The sequence below is a fragment of the Scyliorhinus canicula genome, chromosome 2, assembly GCF_902713615.1.
Source record: "Scyliorhinus canicula chromosome 2, sScyCan1.1, whole genome shotgun sequence".
Lineage (NCBI taxonomy): Eukaryota > Metazoa > Chordata > Chondrichthyes > Carcharhiniformes > Scyliorhinidae > Scyliorhinus > Scyliorhinus canicula.
In genome coordinates this window covers 224851651-224865882 of record NC_052147.1, presented here as the reverse complement: position 1 = coordinate 224865882, position 14232 = coordinate 224851651, and the positions used below count along the sequence as shown (strand labels likewise).

Here is a 14232-nt window from a genome sequence, read left to right as displayed (position 1 = left end):
GCGAATCACGCCACACCGCCCTGGCACCCGCACGCGATTCTCCCACCCCCCCCTAAAATGGCGTGTCGCATTTCGCGACAGGCCGCTCGGAGAATCGCCGCTCGCCGTTTCTAACGGCGAGCGCAGATTCTCCGGCCCTGATGGGCCAAGCGGCCTGCCGAACCCGACCAGTTCACGCCGGCGCCAACCACACCTGGTCGCTGCTGGCGTGAACATCGCGCGACAGCTGCATGTGGGGCCTGTGGGGGGCGGAGTGAGGATCGAGCACCACGGGTGTGCTCAGGAGGTGTCTGGCCTGCAATCGGTGCCCACTGATCGTCGGGCCGGCGTCTCTAAAAGACGCACTCTTTTCCCTCCGCTGCCCCGCAAGATCAAGCCGCCATGTCTTTCGGGGCAGCGGAGGGGAAGACAGCAACCGCGCATGCACGGCTGACGTCACTTAGACGCTGCCGGCCGCGTCATTCCGGGCGCGTCGCTTTGACGCCTGCTGGGGGTCGGAGAATTTTGCCCCATGTGTCTGTGACAAAGGTAAACTTATCTCGCTCCACCCTTTTCAATCTGCACACAGCGTTTTATTACGGTTGACCAAACCATTCTCCTCCAGCGCCTCTTCACCATCAGCCAGCTCGGTGGGCTCCTGTACATTGGTTCCATTCTTGGCCGGGATTCTCCCCTACCCGGCGGGGCGGGGGATCCCGGCACCTGTAGAGGCCAAGCCCTCACATTGACGGGCTCGGCCCGTGCCGGAGTGGTTCCCACTCCGCCGGCTGGCGTGAACAGCCTTTGGCGCCACGCCAGCCGGGGCTGAAAGGACTTTGCCGGCCGGCGTATGTCCGCGCATGCGCCGGAGCGTCAGCAGCTGCTGACGTCATACCGGCACATGCGCAGGGGAGGGGGTCTCTTCCGCCTCTGCCATGGTGAAGACCATGGCGAAGACGAAAGAAAAAGAGTGCCTACACGGCTGTCTTCCCCTCCGCTGCCCCGAAAGACATGGCGGCTTGATCTTGCGGGGCAGCGGAGGGAAAAGAGTGCGTCTTTTAGAGACGCTGGCCCGCCAATCAATGGGCCCCGATCACGGGCCAGGCCACCGTGGGGGCACCCCCCCCGGGGTCAGATCGCCCCGCGGCGCTCCCCCCAGGACCCCGGAGCCCGCCCGCACCGCCAATCCCGCCGGTCAGGTAGGTGGTTTAATCCACGCCAGTGGGAGAGGCCTGTCAGCGGCGGGACTTCAGCTCATCGGGGGAGAATCCCGCCCCTTATTTATCATGTCCTAGCCAGAAAATCACCTGAAAAAGCTTCACTTCCTGCTCTTGCAGAGTTATGTCTGATGTGATGCTTTCTGTTTCTCATCTACATGCTACCCCTTGGCAACATAATTTGAAAGCACAGTATCAGTTGCCCCACATATGCGGAGAACAATCAGCTTTACCTAACCACCACCTCTCTTGACCCCTCTAAAGTCTCTTCATCGCCATTCTCTGATTTTCTGACATCTAGCACTGAATGAACAGAATTCTTTTCCAACTAAATATTGGGAAGACAGAAGCTATTGGGCTAGATTCCCCGGTTCTGCGGCTATGTCCACAGGGAACGTCTGGTCTTACGTCCAGAAAGTCACGCCAGCTCGGCACTGATCCTCCCACTGGTGGGGGCTAGCAGCCGTGCTGCGTAAAGCCCCCTGGCTCTACCTTCAGATACTGCTGTAGAATGGCTGAGTCCGTGGCCGTGTATGCGCACGGCGATGGCCGTGCCGTACAGCATAGTGCCGGCCACGCACGGACCCTGCCTGCCAAAAACTGTCCCCCTGTAAACCCCCCCCCCCCTCGCCACTTCCAGACCACCCCCCACCAGTCACCCCAAACCCCGCCGAAGCTCCCCCTGTCAGCAGAACGCCCCCCCCCCCCCACTGTGGTGGCGCTGGACACAGTCTGCAGACGCCACATGAGGTCCACGAAAGTTGTGAGGACACGTGTCCCACGCTGTCGGGAACTCGGCCTATTGGGGGAGGGCCTCAGGTGACGTGCTCCTGGAGTACACCGTTTTTGAGGGGGCGGAGCATCGGAAAAACGGGACATCACCAATTCCAGCATATTAATGGGTTCTCCGGCCGATCGCCGAATTCGCATTCGGCGATCGGAGAATCCAGCCCGTTGTCCCCGGTTCCCACCAGAAATTCTGTTTCCTGGCCACCAACTCAATCCCTCTCTCTGGTTACTGTGTGAGGCTAAATCAAGTCATTTGCAAACTTGACTTCATAGTTAGTCCTGATGCTCTTCCAACTCTAGGTATGCATTATTACCGCGTCTACTAACTTTCATCTTTGAATCATTCAGCTTCATGGGAATACCTTGGTAATAATTCTGTGTAGTCATTGCAATCACAACAATAGCTTGTTCTCTTCACTCTCAGCACTAGAGGCTCCCTGTTCGACTGCTTTTGAATCTTGACATAGTCACAGTCTCTTCCTGCTCAATGTTAAGCTGACCAAAGAACTGGGGCTGGATTTCTGAGGCAAATTGCCAGTGCAAAGAGATTCCGCAGGAGTTTCACGACAGGAAAATTGGCGCAAACTCCTCACTGATTCCGGTACCGGTGAGGGGCTAGCACCGGCGTGTGTAAAACGCCCGTGTATCATGCCAAAAACAGGCAGTGAATGGCTGGGTCCCAGCCCAGCATGCGCAGGACTGATGACCTGCACCAGTCGCATTGTAAAACATGGTGCCTGCCGTGCGTGAACCCCCAGCCCGAGCAGAATCCCCCTCCGGCCAGCGGCATGGATCCTGGATGAGTGTAGTGGCGCATTTTCCGCCCGATCACGATTTCGCCGTCGGGCTGCGGAAAATCCAGCCCACAGTCTTTGGTCCCTGACTTGCATTTTGCTCCTTTTCCAATAAATTCATTCTTCTTCACAGCCACTATTTAATGCTCAGTCCCAATCCTAACATCGCTTTGACCAATTACATATCATAAATTCTTTTGCACCACAAGACTATTTGCTTCTATCTCCACAACCTTGTCCGCCATAAACCCTTCTGTGTTGAAAACCTCAGCCTTAACTCTCCATTGCCAGAAACAACAAATGTTCTCCTTATTTCCCTTATCCTTCATAAAGATTAAGCCACAGTTCCTAGTCCACATTAAATCCCATTTTCACCAGCCTGATCAATTTATTTTGGCTCTCTCACCCACAAATGATTAAATCCTGTCATTACATCTTCAGTGCCTTACTCCATCCCAGCCTAGCTTTGCAATCTCACCCAGCCATATCTCTTCATTCCATCTACAAAATAAAGCGCTTGAAAAACATTGGGAAATTCCTTCCGAACACCCATAGTCCAATATTAGGTATGCCTCAGGTCACCCATTCTGGTTGCATTGTCTGCACTTGTATTTTTTTTTGTTAATTGATGTTTACTCATAATTGCTTATAAAACCTAAAGTTCTTGTGATTTACAGAAATTAAATCCTTTTGGTTTCCATAGAACCATAGAATTGCTGCAGTGCAGATGGAAGCCATTCGTCCCATTGTGTCTGCATCGACCCTCTGAAAGAGCACACAACCTAGGCCCACCCTCCTGCCTTATCCCCGTACCCCACCTAACCTGCACATCTTTGGACACTAAGGGGCAATTTAGCATGGCCAATCCACCTAACCTGCATATATTTGGACTGTGAGCGCAAACCAGTGCACCCGGAGGAAACCCACGCAGACAGCACAGTAGCATAGTGGTTAGCACAATTGCTTCACAGCTCCAGGGTCCCAGGTTCGATTCCCGGCTTGGGTCACTGTCGAAGTCTGTGCGTTCTCCCCATGTGTGCGTGGGTTTCCCCCGGGTGCTCCACTTTCCTCCCACAGTCGAAAGATGTGCAGGTTAGGTGGATTGGCCATGCAAAAATTGCCCTTAGTGTCCAAAATTGTCCTCAGTGTTGAGTGGGGTTACTGGGTTATGGGGATAGGGTGGGTAGGGTGCTCTTTCCAAGAGCCGTTGCAGACTCGATGAGCCAAATGGCTTCCTTCTGCACTGTAAATTAAATGAGACACAGGGAGAAAATGCAAACTACACACACAGGCAGTCACCCAAGACCAGGTCCCTGGTGTTGTGAGGTAGCAGTGCTAACCACTATGCCTCTATTCTCTCCCTGAAACACCTTAAAACTATGAATTTCGCTGAACAGAAAAGTTGTAATCAGAGTTATTCTGGCATAAAGCGTGGTATTCCACCTACAGTGATTCTTTATAATTTACGGGGAAATTTCTTCATTCAGAGGGTGGTGAGCATCTGGAACGGACTGTCACCGGCAGTGGTGGAAGCGGATACAATTTTTTCTTTAAAAAAGTTAGACAGTTACATGGGCAGGTTGTGTATAGAGGGAAATGGGCCAAATGCGGGCAAGTAGGACTAGCTTAGTGATAGAAAATGGGCGGCATGGACAAGCTGGGTTGAAGGGCCTGTTTCCACGCTGTAAACATCTATGACTATAACCAGAGTAACTGGTGTTAAAAAGAGAGGAGTGAAGCAGACTGGATTAGTCTTTGCCTGATAGTAATGGGGTGAGAATCTCTCAAATTTGGTTCAGGTTTTATACCCCATCAACGCTGGCAATCCTGTCACTGAGAGAATGGGGGTGGCACGGTGGGACAGTGGTTAGCACTGCTTCCTCACAACACCAGGGACCCGGGTTCAATTCTGGCCTTGGGTCACTGTCTGTGTGAAGTTTTCACTTTCTCCCCATATCTGTGTGGGTTTCTTCCTGGTGGTCCCGTTTCCTCCCACAACCCAAAGATGTGCAGGTTAGAATTGCCCTTTAGTGTCCAAAGATGGGCAGGCAAGGTGGGATTACAGGGATAGGGTGGGGGAGTGGGCCTATGTTGGGTGCTTCTTCACAGGGTCAGTGCAGACTCGATGTGCCAAATGGCCTTCTTCTGTACTGTAGAGATACTATGGTTCTATTCAAGTGTACGTTCATTCCGCCATAACCAAATTATCTGTACTCAATTGCAGGCTCGAGGCAGGGCTCGATCGGATGACAGCACGTATGCCTTAGTAGCAAATGAGGGGTCAGGAGTTATCGAACGAGAGAATGTGAATGTTTTCCGTGAGTCAATGATGTATAAAGCAATTCAAGAAGTGCAGGAAATGCCGGAAAAGGAGTACAAACAGCAGGTATATAGGAGAAATATTTTAAAGACAAATTCTTCATTTATTTTTTCAAATGTAAGTGATGGTCTTTGAGATTTGAATTTGAACTTCCTCCCTAAATTTCGCTTAATCTGTGAAATCTGGATAATTCAGAAAGCGCATTTTTAAAAAGATGTCCATAAGCTGTAAGCAAATGATACTAATTCAAAGTTGTTTCCTTTGCCCGATTGAGTATTGAATTATTAAATATTAGCCGCATTTAATCAAAAATGGAAACGCAGATCACTACAGGAGTAACATTAAATGTCATAATACATAAAGCCAACCATAGAAAAGCAGGAAATTCAATTATTTCAGTGGTGGTAGTCTGTGGTTTTCTACCTCTTAGTCACTTCTTCAAACATTCAAACAGAATTGGATACTGTAGCCATTGAAAGACCTACTTCCTCCGCCTACATCTGCTTACTAACTCCACTTGCAGGAGTGCACATTTTACTCTGACTCACGGCAGCATTCTAATCTACTATTGAGAGTCAGCAATCAACATCTCAAATAAAGTCACATTTCAGTGGCAACACTAATACCCCTAAGTCAGAAGGTTGTAGTTCAAGTCCCAATGTAAAGACTTGAGCACATCATTTAGCCTGACATTTGTAGCCATCTGCAGTACTGAGGGAGAGCTGCACTGTCAAAGGTGCTACCGTTCTGATGAGAAATTGAATTATCAGGTGGATATAAAATATCCCATGTCACTATTCAAAGAAAAAAAGGGAAGTCTTGGCCATATTATCTATCAACCAATATCACTGAAACAGGTTTTCTAGTAATTTATCTCATTGCTCTTTGTGGGACTTTGGGCGCAATTCTCCGCACCCCACGCCGGGGGGGGGAGAATCGCGGGAGGGCCGGGCGAATCACGCCACGCCGCCCTGTCTCCCATCGCCCCCAAAATGGCGTGTCACGTTTTGCGACAGGCTGCTCGGAGAATCGCTGCTCGTCGTTTCTCACGGCGACCGGCGATTCTCCGGCCCGGATGGGCTGAGCAGCCTGCCGAACCTGACCGGTTAACGCCGGCACCAACCACACCTGGTCGCTGCCGGCGTGAACAGCGCGCAACCAGTGAGTGTGGGGCCTGTGGGGGGGCGGAGGGAGGATCGAGCACCACGGGCGTGCTCAGCAGATGTCTGACCCGCGAGCGGTGCCCACCGATCGTCGGGCCGGCACTCTTTTCCCTCTGCCACCCCGCAAGATCAAGCCGCCATGTCTTGCGGGGCAGCGGAGGGGAAGACAGCAACCGCGCATGTGCGGGTCGCCGCCAGCCAACCTGTGCATGCGCGGCTGACGTCACTTTAGCGCCGCCGGCCCCGTCATTCCCGGCGCACCGCTTTGACGCAAGCGTCAAGGCCCGCCGCACGGAATTAATGCGCCGCCGCTCCTAGCACCCGGGGGGGGGGGGGGGGGGGGGGGAATAGGGGGCAAAGAGCAGCCTCCGACGCCGGAGTGAAACACTCCGGGTTTCACTCCGCCGTCGGCTGTTTGTCTCCCGCTGGGAGAATTCCGCCCTTAGTGTCTGCAAATCAGCTGTCATGTTTCCCTACTTTATTTCGCCTATAGGGCAAAAGTCATAATAGTCTGTAAAGTACTTTAGGTCATACTAAACCCACCCAAAGCGCCAAGGAAACACGAGCTATTTCTTTTTGTTCATGTCTTGTGCATTTCACAAGAGAAAAATGCCTGTGCTGAATGACATTCACTGCATCATACTTGGTCCTGCATGCCTGTGCCAAATCCTCGACTATCCTTGGTGCAGCTGTTCCATCCAGTAGGATTACTATACATTATAAATGCACTTGAGAATGCAATATGCTTTTAGTCCAGGCGCTTCAAATGAGTTGCACAGTTGCCAACTTTCAAGATGACTTTGCTGCTTTATAATGCCATGCTTTAGGCAAAATGAGAGCCATTACTCAAAAATAATACTAGTCATTTCCATATTTTGGGGTTTCTGTGGCTTACATGCAGCGTAGCAAAACAACAAAATACATCTCCAACCGTTTTTTGTTTTCCCCAGTCTACCAGCACAACCATGATAATAATTTGCTGCTTCGTCTTTTTTCCACCTGGACACTTTCCGATAGCTGGCATTCTGCTCGAGAGTTGTTTTTAAAACAAGGTTCATTTCATCCAAACTAACTATGTGATTAGGCAAATTTTTAATGAGATAGCGTTTTCTGAATTATGGCAGATACTGGATTTTTTATGCTTTTCTGTGGGAACATAGTTTTCCTCTCCCGGTGTGGATCTGAAGTTGACTATCTGATTGTCCTGAAGTGGTTGATCCATGATGTAAAAACAGGGGCTGGGATTCTCCAATCCCCGTTTGCCCAAGTGTAGCCCGATCGCGGTTGATCCCAAGGTGATTCAATGGGGTTAGTGCACAACTGAGGTGCCCGCCAAGTCCATCAGCAGCAACCCCCCCCCTCCCGCTAACGAGTAGTGAATCCTCCCCGCCCCTCCACCACGGGAAAAGCAGGTCATCGCCCCCACGGCACTCATGTATGAGGGTGACACCTCCCCCAGACCCCCCCTATCAAAACCCTCACTGAGACCCCATCAGAGATCCCCATCAGCCACCCTCTGAGTCCCCCTCCAGACCTTTCAATAGAACTCCTATTGGAAACCCTAACCAGAGAACCCCATCATAGACCCCGATCAGAGGCCCCTATCAGAGATCCCCTTCAGAGACCCTATTAGGGACCCCTATCAGACCTCGCAATCAGAGACCCCCATCGGAGACCTTCCTCAGAGACCCTCATCAGTCATCCGTGCCTGAAAGCTGAAGAGCACTCCAGGCAGTAGAGGTAAAAACCACTGCATTTTCACTTACTCTTCCCTGACATCTGCTGCCTTAGTCAAAAGTGTTTAAAGTAGCAGTTGCTACAAGTGTCAGAGACTATCACAAGCCTGGCATACTTCAACGTGTTTTAAATCCCTTGACAGCCTTTGAAATACAATTCTTCTGTTCAGTTTCACACAGTAATACAGTGCATTGGCCTTATTGACAGTTTTTGTTTACTCCAGAGACAGCGCTTGGTGGATTGTTTATCTTACCCACCACTCTTTAATGTATCTCAATACCCTGCTTTGATGCTAAACACAATGTTTATAAATACTCTTGTTACGATTGACAGTTCCTTCCCACACCAAAAGGAGCTAAATGGTTTCTGCTGTGAAAAATAGGAAGCGAAATCTGCATTTCAAAGACTGTCAAGGGACATTTGTACATAAACTGTGTGGGCCAGAGAGTTATTTGGTAGTTGTACAACTCATTTTTGCTTTTCCAATGGTCAGATAGAAGAACGGCAGTTGCAGAACTTAATGGAGCACAAAATGAAGAAGAGGAAAAGTTTGGCCAAAAGAATAAAAAGTGATCCTTCTAAAGTGACTTTCCTCTGTAATACCTGTAGCAGACTTGCCTGTTCAGGAAAAGATATTCAAGTAATTGAAAACATGCATCATGTGAATGTCACAGATGAGTTCAAGTAAGATTTCATAAAACTTTTGCAAATTTATCATTAGATACATATAACCTAGAATTTTAATTATTGTCATTATGTTCTCAAAACTATGCAAAAATCTGAAATAAAACCAAAATCCTGGAAATATAAAGAAGGGCCAGGCAGCCTTTCGAAAGAGAAAGGTTATAATGTTTTGTGATCGTACTCTTCATTATAAGTTACTTCTAACAACGGGTACACTACTCCAATTATGAGGTTATATGGTTATCATATTTTGAGCTTTGCCTTTAATTTAGGGTGAAAATGAAAAAGAAAAATGAAAATCGCATATTGTCACAGTAGGCTTCAAATGAAGTTACTGTGAAAAGTCGCCACATTCCGGCACCTGTTCGGGGAGGCTGGTACAGGAATTGAACCATGCTGTTGGCCTGCCCTGGTCTGCTTTCAAAGCCAGTCATTTAGCCATGTGCTAAACCAGCCCCTAAAGAAGGGGTTCATGTGACCTGTGCAGAAGTCTGCCTGCCAACAGGTCAGGGTATTCGGGCTGTTAAAGGGTATAAAAAGGCTAGTTTTGTTTTTACTGGGAGAGAGGTTTAAGGCATTCACATTTAAGGACAACAGAGAAGGCAGCTGTGATGTCTGTGGACAGGCGATTACTCTCTCAGCCCCAGGGAATTGTTAAACATGTTAGTTTGGAAAAGGTGTAGTTTGAACTAACCATTTGATTCCAGGATAGGATAGAATTGGTGTTTAAAGAGTAGCTAATCAGCATTTCTGCCTGGATACAAGGCTGATGTGGTTTACATTGCTCTGGGGAAAGTTGCAGAGGAAACCATTGTAAAGATTGGGTTACATGCTTTCCGAAAATATAATTGAATATCGCAGACAGGTGAGTTAGTCTGCCAGGATCCGGGAGAGAGAGCAGCTAAAGGTCTTTGGGTAGCATGGCAGCATAGTGGTTAGCACTGTTGCTTCATAGCGCTGGAGTCCCAGGTTTGATTCTCGGCTTGGGTCGCTGTCTGTACGGAGTCTGCACGTTCTCCCCGTGTCTGCGTGGGTTTCCTCCAGGTGCTCCGGTTTCCTTCCACAAGTCCCAAAAGACATGCTTGTTAGGTGATTTGGACGTTCTGAATTGTCCCTCAGTGAACCCAGAGAAGAGCCAGAGTGTGGCGACTTGGGGATTTTCACAGTAACTTCATTGTAGTGTTAATGTAAGTCTACTTGTGACACCAATAAGGATTATTATTACAAAAGTCTCTATGATTCACCGAGCCAGAATGAGGGCGGCCGCTCGCGCTCAGATTGAAAAGAACAATTTCTTGAGGAGTTAAAGCACAGCTGGAAAATATGCGTAGCTTGCTTGGGCAGGAGGATCTCCATGAATACTCTCACGGTCAAGGACATTTCTGGGGTTAGACATTACCAATCTGAGAAAGGAAAAGAACAGAATTAAACCCTCAAGATCTAAATCATTTTGGACTGATGTTGGGAGAACTGAATGTCTGTTTAAAGGACAATGGAACCTCGAGCTGCAAAATGGGGTTTTGTCAGTTGTGCTATAAGGGGAAAACCATTCAGTGGTTTAATGTATTCGTCGCCCATAAAAATAGTTTAGTATATGGTGTTTTTAGTATTTTGTTACAGTATACATGTTAAAACATGTTTGTTGTGTCATCATTTCAGCTATTGATTGAAAGTTTGAATTTCATTTTTAAAACTTACCAATCTCTACTAAGGATGTAACAGTACCCAGTAATAACCAGTCTTTTCCCGTTCAATATGTAGACTGGCCTGCTTTGCATTTCTAGGTGTTTGTTTCCACTTTCTGTAAGTGTTTGTGAGTTGTGATATTACAGGAATTGCATGCAATATTTGAAATTTGGTTCTATTGCTTTGGTGGCTAACAAGTTGTTTGGGAGTCATGCTATCATCTTTATACCTGGTAGCAAGAATAATCAACGCAAACCTTTGACTGTTAATCTTTTGTGCAAATGAATCTAAGTTGATTTTAGTGCTCTATTTTCAAAACATAAAAGAAGACAGATACTAGGGCTGAAGCTGACTTGCAAACCAAAATCTAGTCTGAATTCTCCGGCCGTTGGGATTCTCAGTTCCTGCCAGCAGTGCATCCCTGCCCATGGATTTCCCGGAAATCCCATTGACAAGTGGTGGGAGTAGAAAATCCCGTCACCAACAAGTCACCGAGAAACATGCGGAGAATCCAACCCATAACGTTTCCAGTGCCAGTTATTTAAAATATGTTGTAAAAGCTACCATTTTTCTTATTGCGAAATGATACTTTGAAGGCATTATAGTATTTATGCTTTGAAACTGTTATATGCTTTCATTAAACTGAGCAGAGGACACCATTTCAGACTAAATGGACGATCCTTTAAAACAGAGATGAGGAGGAATTTCTTCAGCCAGAGGGTGGTGAATCCGTGGAACTCTTTGCCACAAAAAGCTGTGGAGGCCAATTCACTCTGTCTTTAAGACAGAGATAGATAGGTTCATGATTAATAAGGTGATCAGGGGTTATGGGGAGAAGGCATGAGGATGAGAAAATACCAGCCATGATTGAATGGCCTAATTCTCCGCCTATGTCATATGGTCTTAAGAACATTTGTAGGATGAATTTCTAGTTTAATTGACCTTATGTATGAATTGTAATCATCCACATTTCATTGTAGAGATTTATATGGTGAACGAGAAAATAAAGCCTTGCAAGAAAAGTGCCTTGATTACCAAACAAATCAAGAGATCTACTGCAAGAAATGTGGCCAGGTAAAATTAGATTTTATTTAAATTATAGTGGATCAATTCTTACCTAACTATTTGTCAGTCAAAGGCTAATTGTATTATTCTTATCTTGTTTTAAAGCCATGGGGTACAATGATGGTCCATCGTGGAGTGGATTTACCATGCTTGTCAATCAGAAACTTTGTTGTGATTATCGATGAGAAGAACACTGATCGAGGCACTTATAAAAAGTGGAATGAGGTCCCCTTCAAACTGCCTAATTTCGACTACATCAAATATGTTGAAAGTCACAGTTTGTGATGGCAGTCTCCATGTTAATTCAACGGTGACACATTTGCCTTACACCTGTATTATGCTGAATATTGATTTATTATGCAAATTATAATCAGACAACAAGAATGTGTATTAATACAGGTCTTGGTGTGATTCATTTTTATGACTAATCTATTGTCAGATGTTTTAGATAACACCAATCCTGTTGTAACTGCATTTTGTATGGTAATAGAGTGATCAGCAACATACTCAATGAGTTTTTTTGTAGTGTGTGGGCAATTCATTTTCATTTCATTTTTTTCATTCGTTTAAGAGCACTAGCGCTTTAATATTTTTTGCATGGCTATGCACATGTGACATCTCAAAGGTGGTGCCATATGTGTAGCCTACATGCGACTGCGCAGCTGAGTGTGGATATTGGTGAACAACAATTTGTTTGTTTTTTGATTTACTTCAGCATTAGGTAGCTCAGAACTGAAAATGTGAGTTTGAGATGATCAAAGGTTTAAAAAGATTTATGACCCTACCTTGTACTAGAGAAGCGAAACATGCTCTGAATCTGGGTTCAAATCCAGCCATGGCAGATGGTGAAATTTGAATTCAATAAACATCTGGAATTAAAAGGCTAAACATGACCATAAAACCATGTTGATTGTCGTAAAAACTCATCTGGTTCACTAATGTCCTTTAGGGAAGGAAATCTGTCGGCCTTACCTGGTCTGGCCCACATATGACTCCAGATCCACAGCAATGTGGTTGACTCTTAAATATCCTCGGGGATGGTCAATAAATGCTGGCCCAGCCAGAGATGTCCACATCCCATGAACAAATAAAAAAAAGCATGGCCCATTTTTGGGAATACAAAGGATGTGCTGGTGTATGAGGGGGACAGCAAATACAGCAATCAGGAGCCAAGGTTAGTTGATCATGGGGTTATGGTCAGTTTCAGGGCTTTGGATTGCTGGTAGAAGGGGAGAATATTAAGTTATCACAACATCAGGATTAAACAGATCAGAAGCAGTTTCTTAGTGTGGGGTCTGGTGGAGCACTCCTACCCAACCCTAAATTCAGTTAAGTTATTTTCTTTCTTTGTTGCAAGGAATCCTAGGATCCATAAGTGATGGCACTGATTGCTTTAAGGCAAACAGCTCTTGGCGAAGAGAACTCACACAGGTGTTATCCCCTCTTTGCATATGCAATGAGCCTAAATCCTGCTCAGCTGTGGATGAAGGAAACCACTTGTTCTTTACTCAGTATAGCGGGTGCCACACTTCTGGGCGGAAATGTGCAAGTGCTTCTTGCCAAACATATTGGGTGCCTTCGGACTCCATGTACGTAGTGCTTAAGAAACAAGCACTGCACAGACCAGTTCTAGATCTTGCTTTCTGCAGCAGATCTGCATTAAATTTTATGTCTTACTTTACTGAAATTTGTATTTTCCTCTAACGTGTTCATCCCCCTGAGTTGGGTTTGTGATTACTAAGGATTAGTGCAATTTCTAGTGCAATAAATGGATCAGATAAAAAGACATTGATCAGAAGAGCTTTCAACTTATTGCTTCTTCAAAGGTATTAACGATCTTTTATTGGGATGGAAAATGCAATATTTTATGCTCAATAAAAGTATCTTAACACATGTTTGTTTTTATGCCTTTGTTTTGACATGTCATAGAACATAGAACATAGAACATAGAACGATACAGCGCAGTACAGGCCCTTCGGCCCTCGATGTTGCACCGACATGGAAAAAAACTAAAGGCCATCTAACCTACACTATGCCCTTATCATCCATATGCTTATCCAATAAACTTTTAAATGCCCTCAATGTTGGCGAGTTCACTACTGTTGCAGGTAGGGCATTCCACGGCCTCACCACTCTTTGCGTAAAAAACCCACCTCTGACCTCTGTCCTATATCTATTACCCCTCAATTTAAGGCTATGTCCCCTCGTGCTAGCCACCTCCATCCGCGGGAGAAGGCTCTCGCTGTCCACCCTATCTAACCCTCTGATCATTTTGTATGCCTCTATTAAGTCACCTCTTAACCTTCTTCTCTCTAACGAAAACAACCTCAAGTCCATTAGCCTTTCCTCATAAGATTTTCCCTCCATACCAGGCAACATCCTGGTAAATCTCCTCTGCACCCGTTCCAAGGCTTCCACGTCCTTCCTATAATGAGGCGACCAGAACTGTACGCAATACTCCAAATGCGGCCGTACTAGAGTTTTGTACAACTGCAACATGACCTCATGGCTCCGGAACTCAATCCCTCTACCAATAAAGGCCAACACACCATAGGCCTTCTTCACAACCCTATCAACCTGGGTGGCAACTTTCAGGGATCTATGTACATGGACACCGAGATCCCTCTGCTCATCCACACTACCAAGAATTTTACCATTAGCCAAATATTCCGCATTCCTGTTATTCTTTCCAAAGTGAATCACCTCACACTTCTCCACATTAAACTCCATTTGCCACCTCTCAGCCCAGCTCTGCAGCTTATCTATGTCACTCTGTAACCTGCAACATCCTTCCGCAC

At 46.6% G+C, this 14232-nt stretch overlaps 1 protein-coding gene across 1 annotated transcript in view; it reads left to right on the top strand.

Moving 5' to 3' along the window:
* Window positions 1-13327, top strand: part of ifih1 (interferon induced with helicase C domain 1) — a 172920-nt gene extending 159593 nt beyond the window's left edge. Inside the window, exons 12-15 of the mRNA XM_038789675.1 lie at window positions 5004-5165; window positions 8493-8683; window positions 11350-11443; window positions 11540-13327. Of these exons, the coding sequence (XP_038645603.1) occupies window positions 5004-5165; window positions 8493-8683; window positions 11350-11443; window positions 11540-11719 (627 nt within the window). The 3' untranslated portion in view covers window positions 11720-13327. The remainder of the gene's footprint in view (window positions 1-5003; window positions 5166-8492; window positions 8684-11349; window positions 11444-11539) is intronic.
* Window positions 13328-14232: the final 905 nt, after the last annotated feature.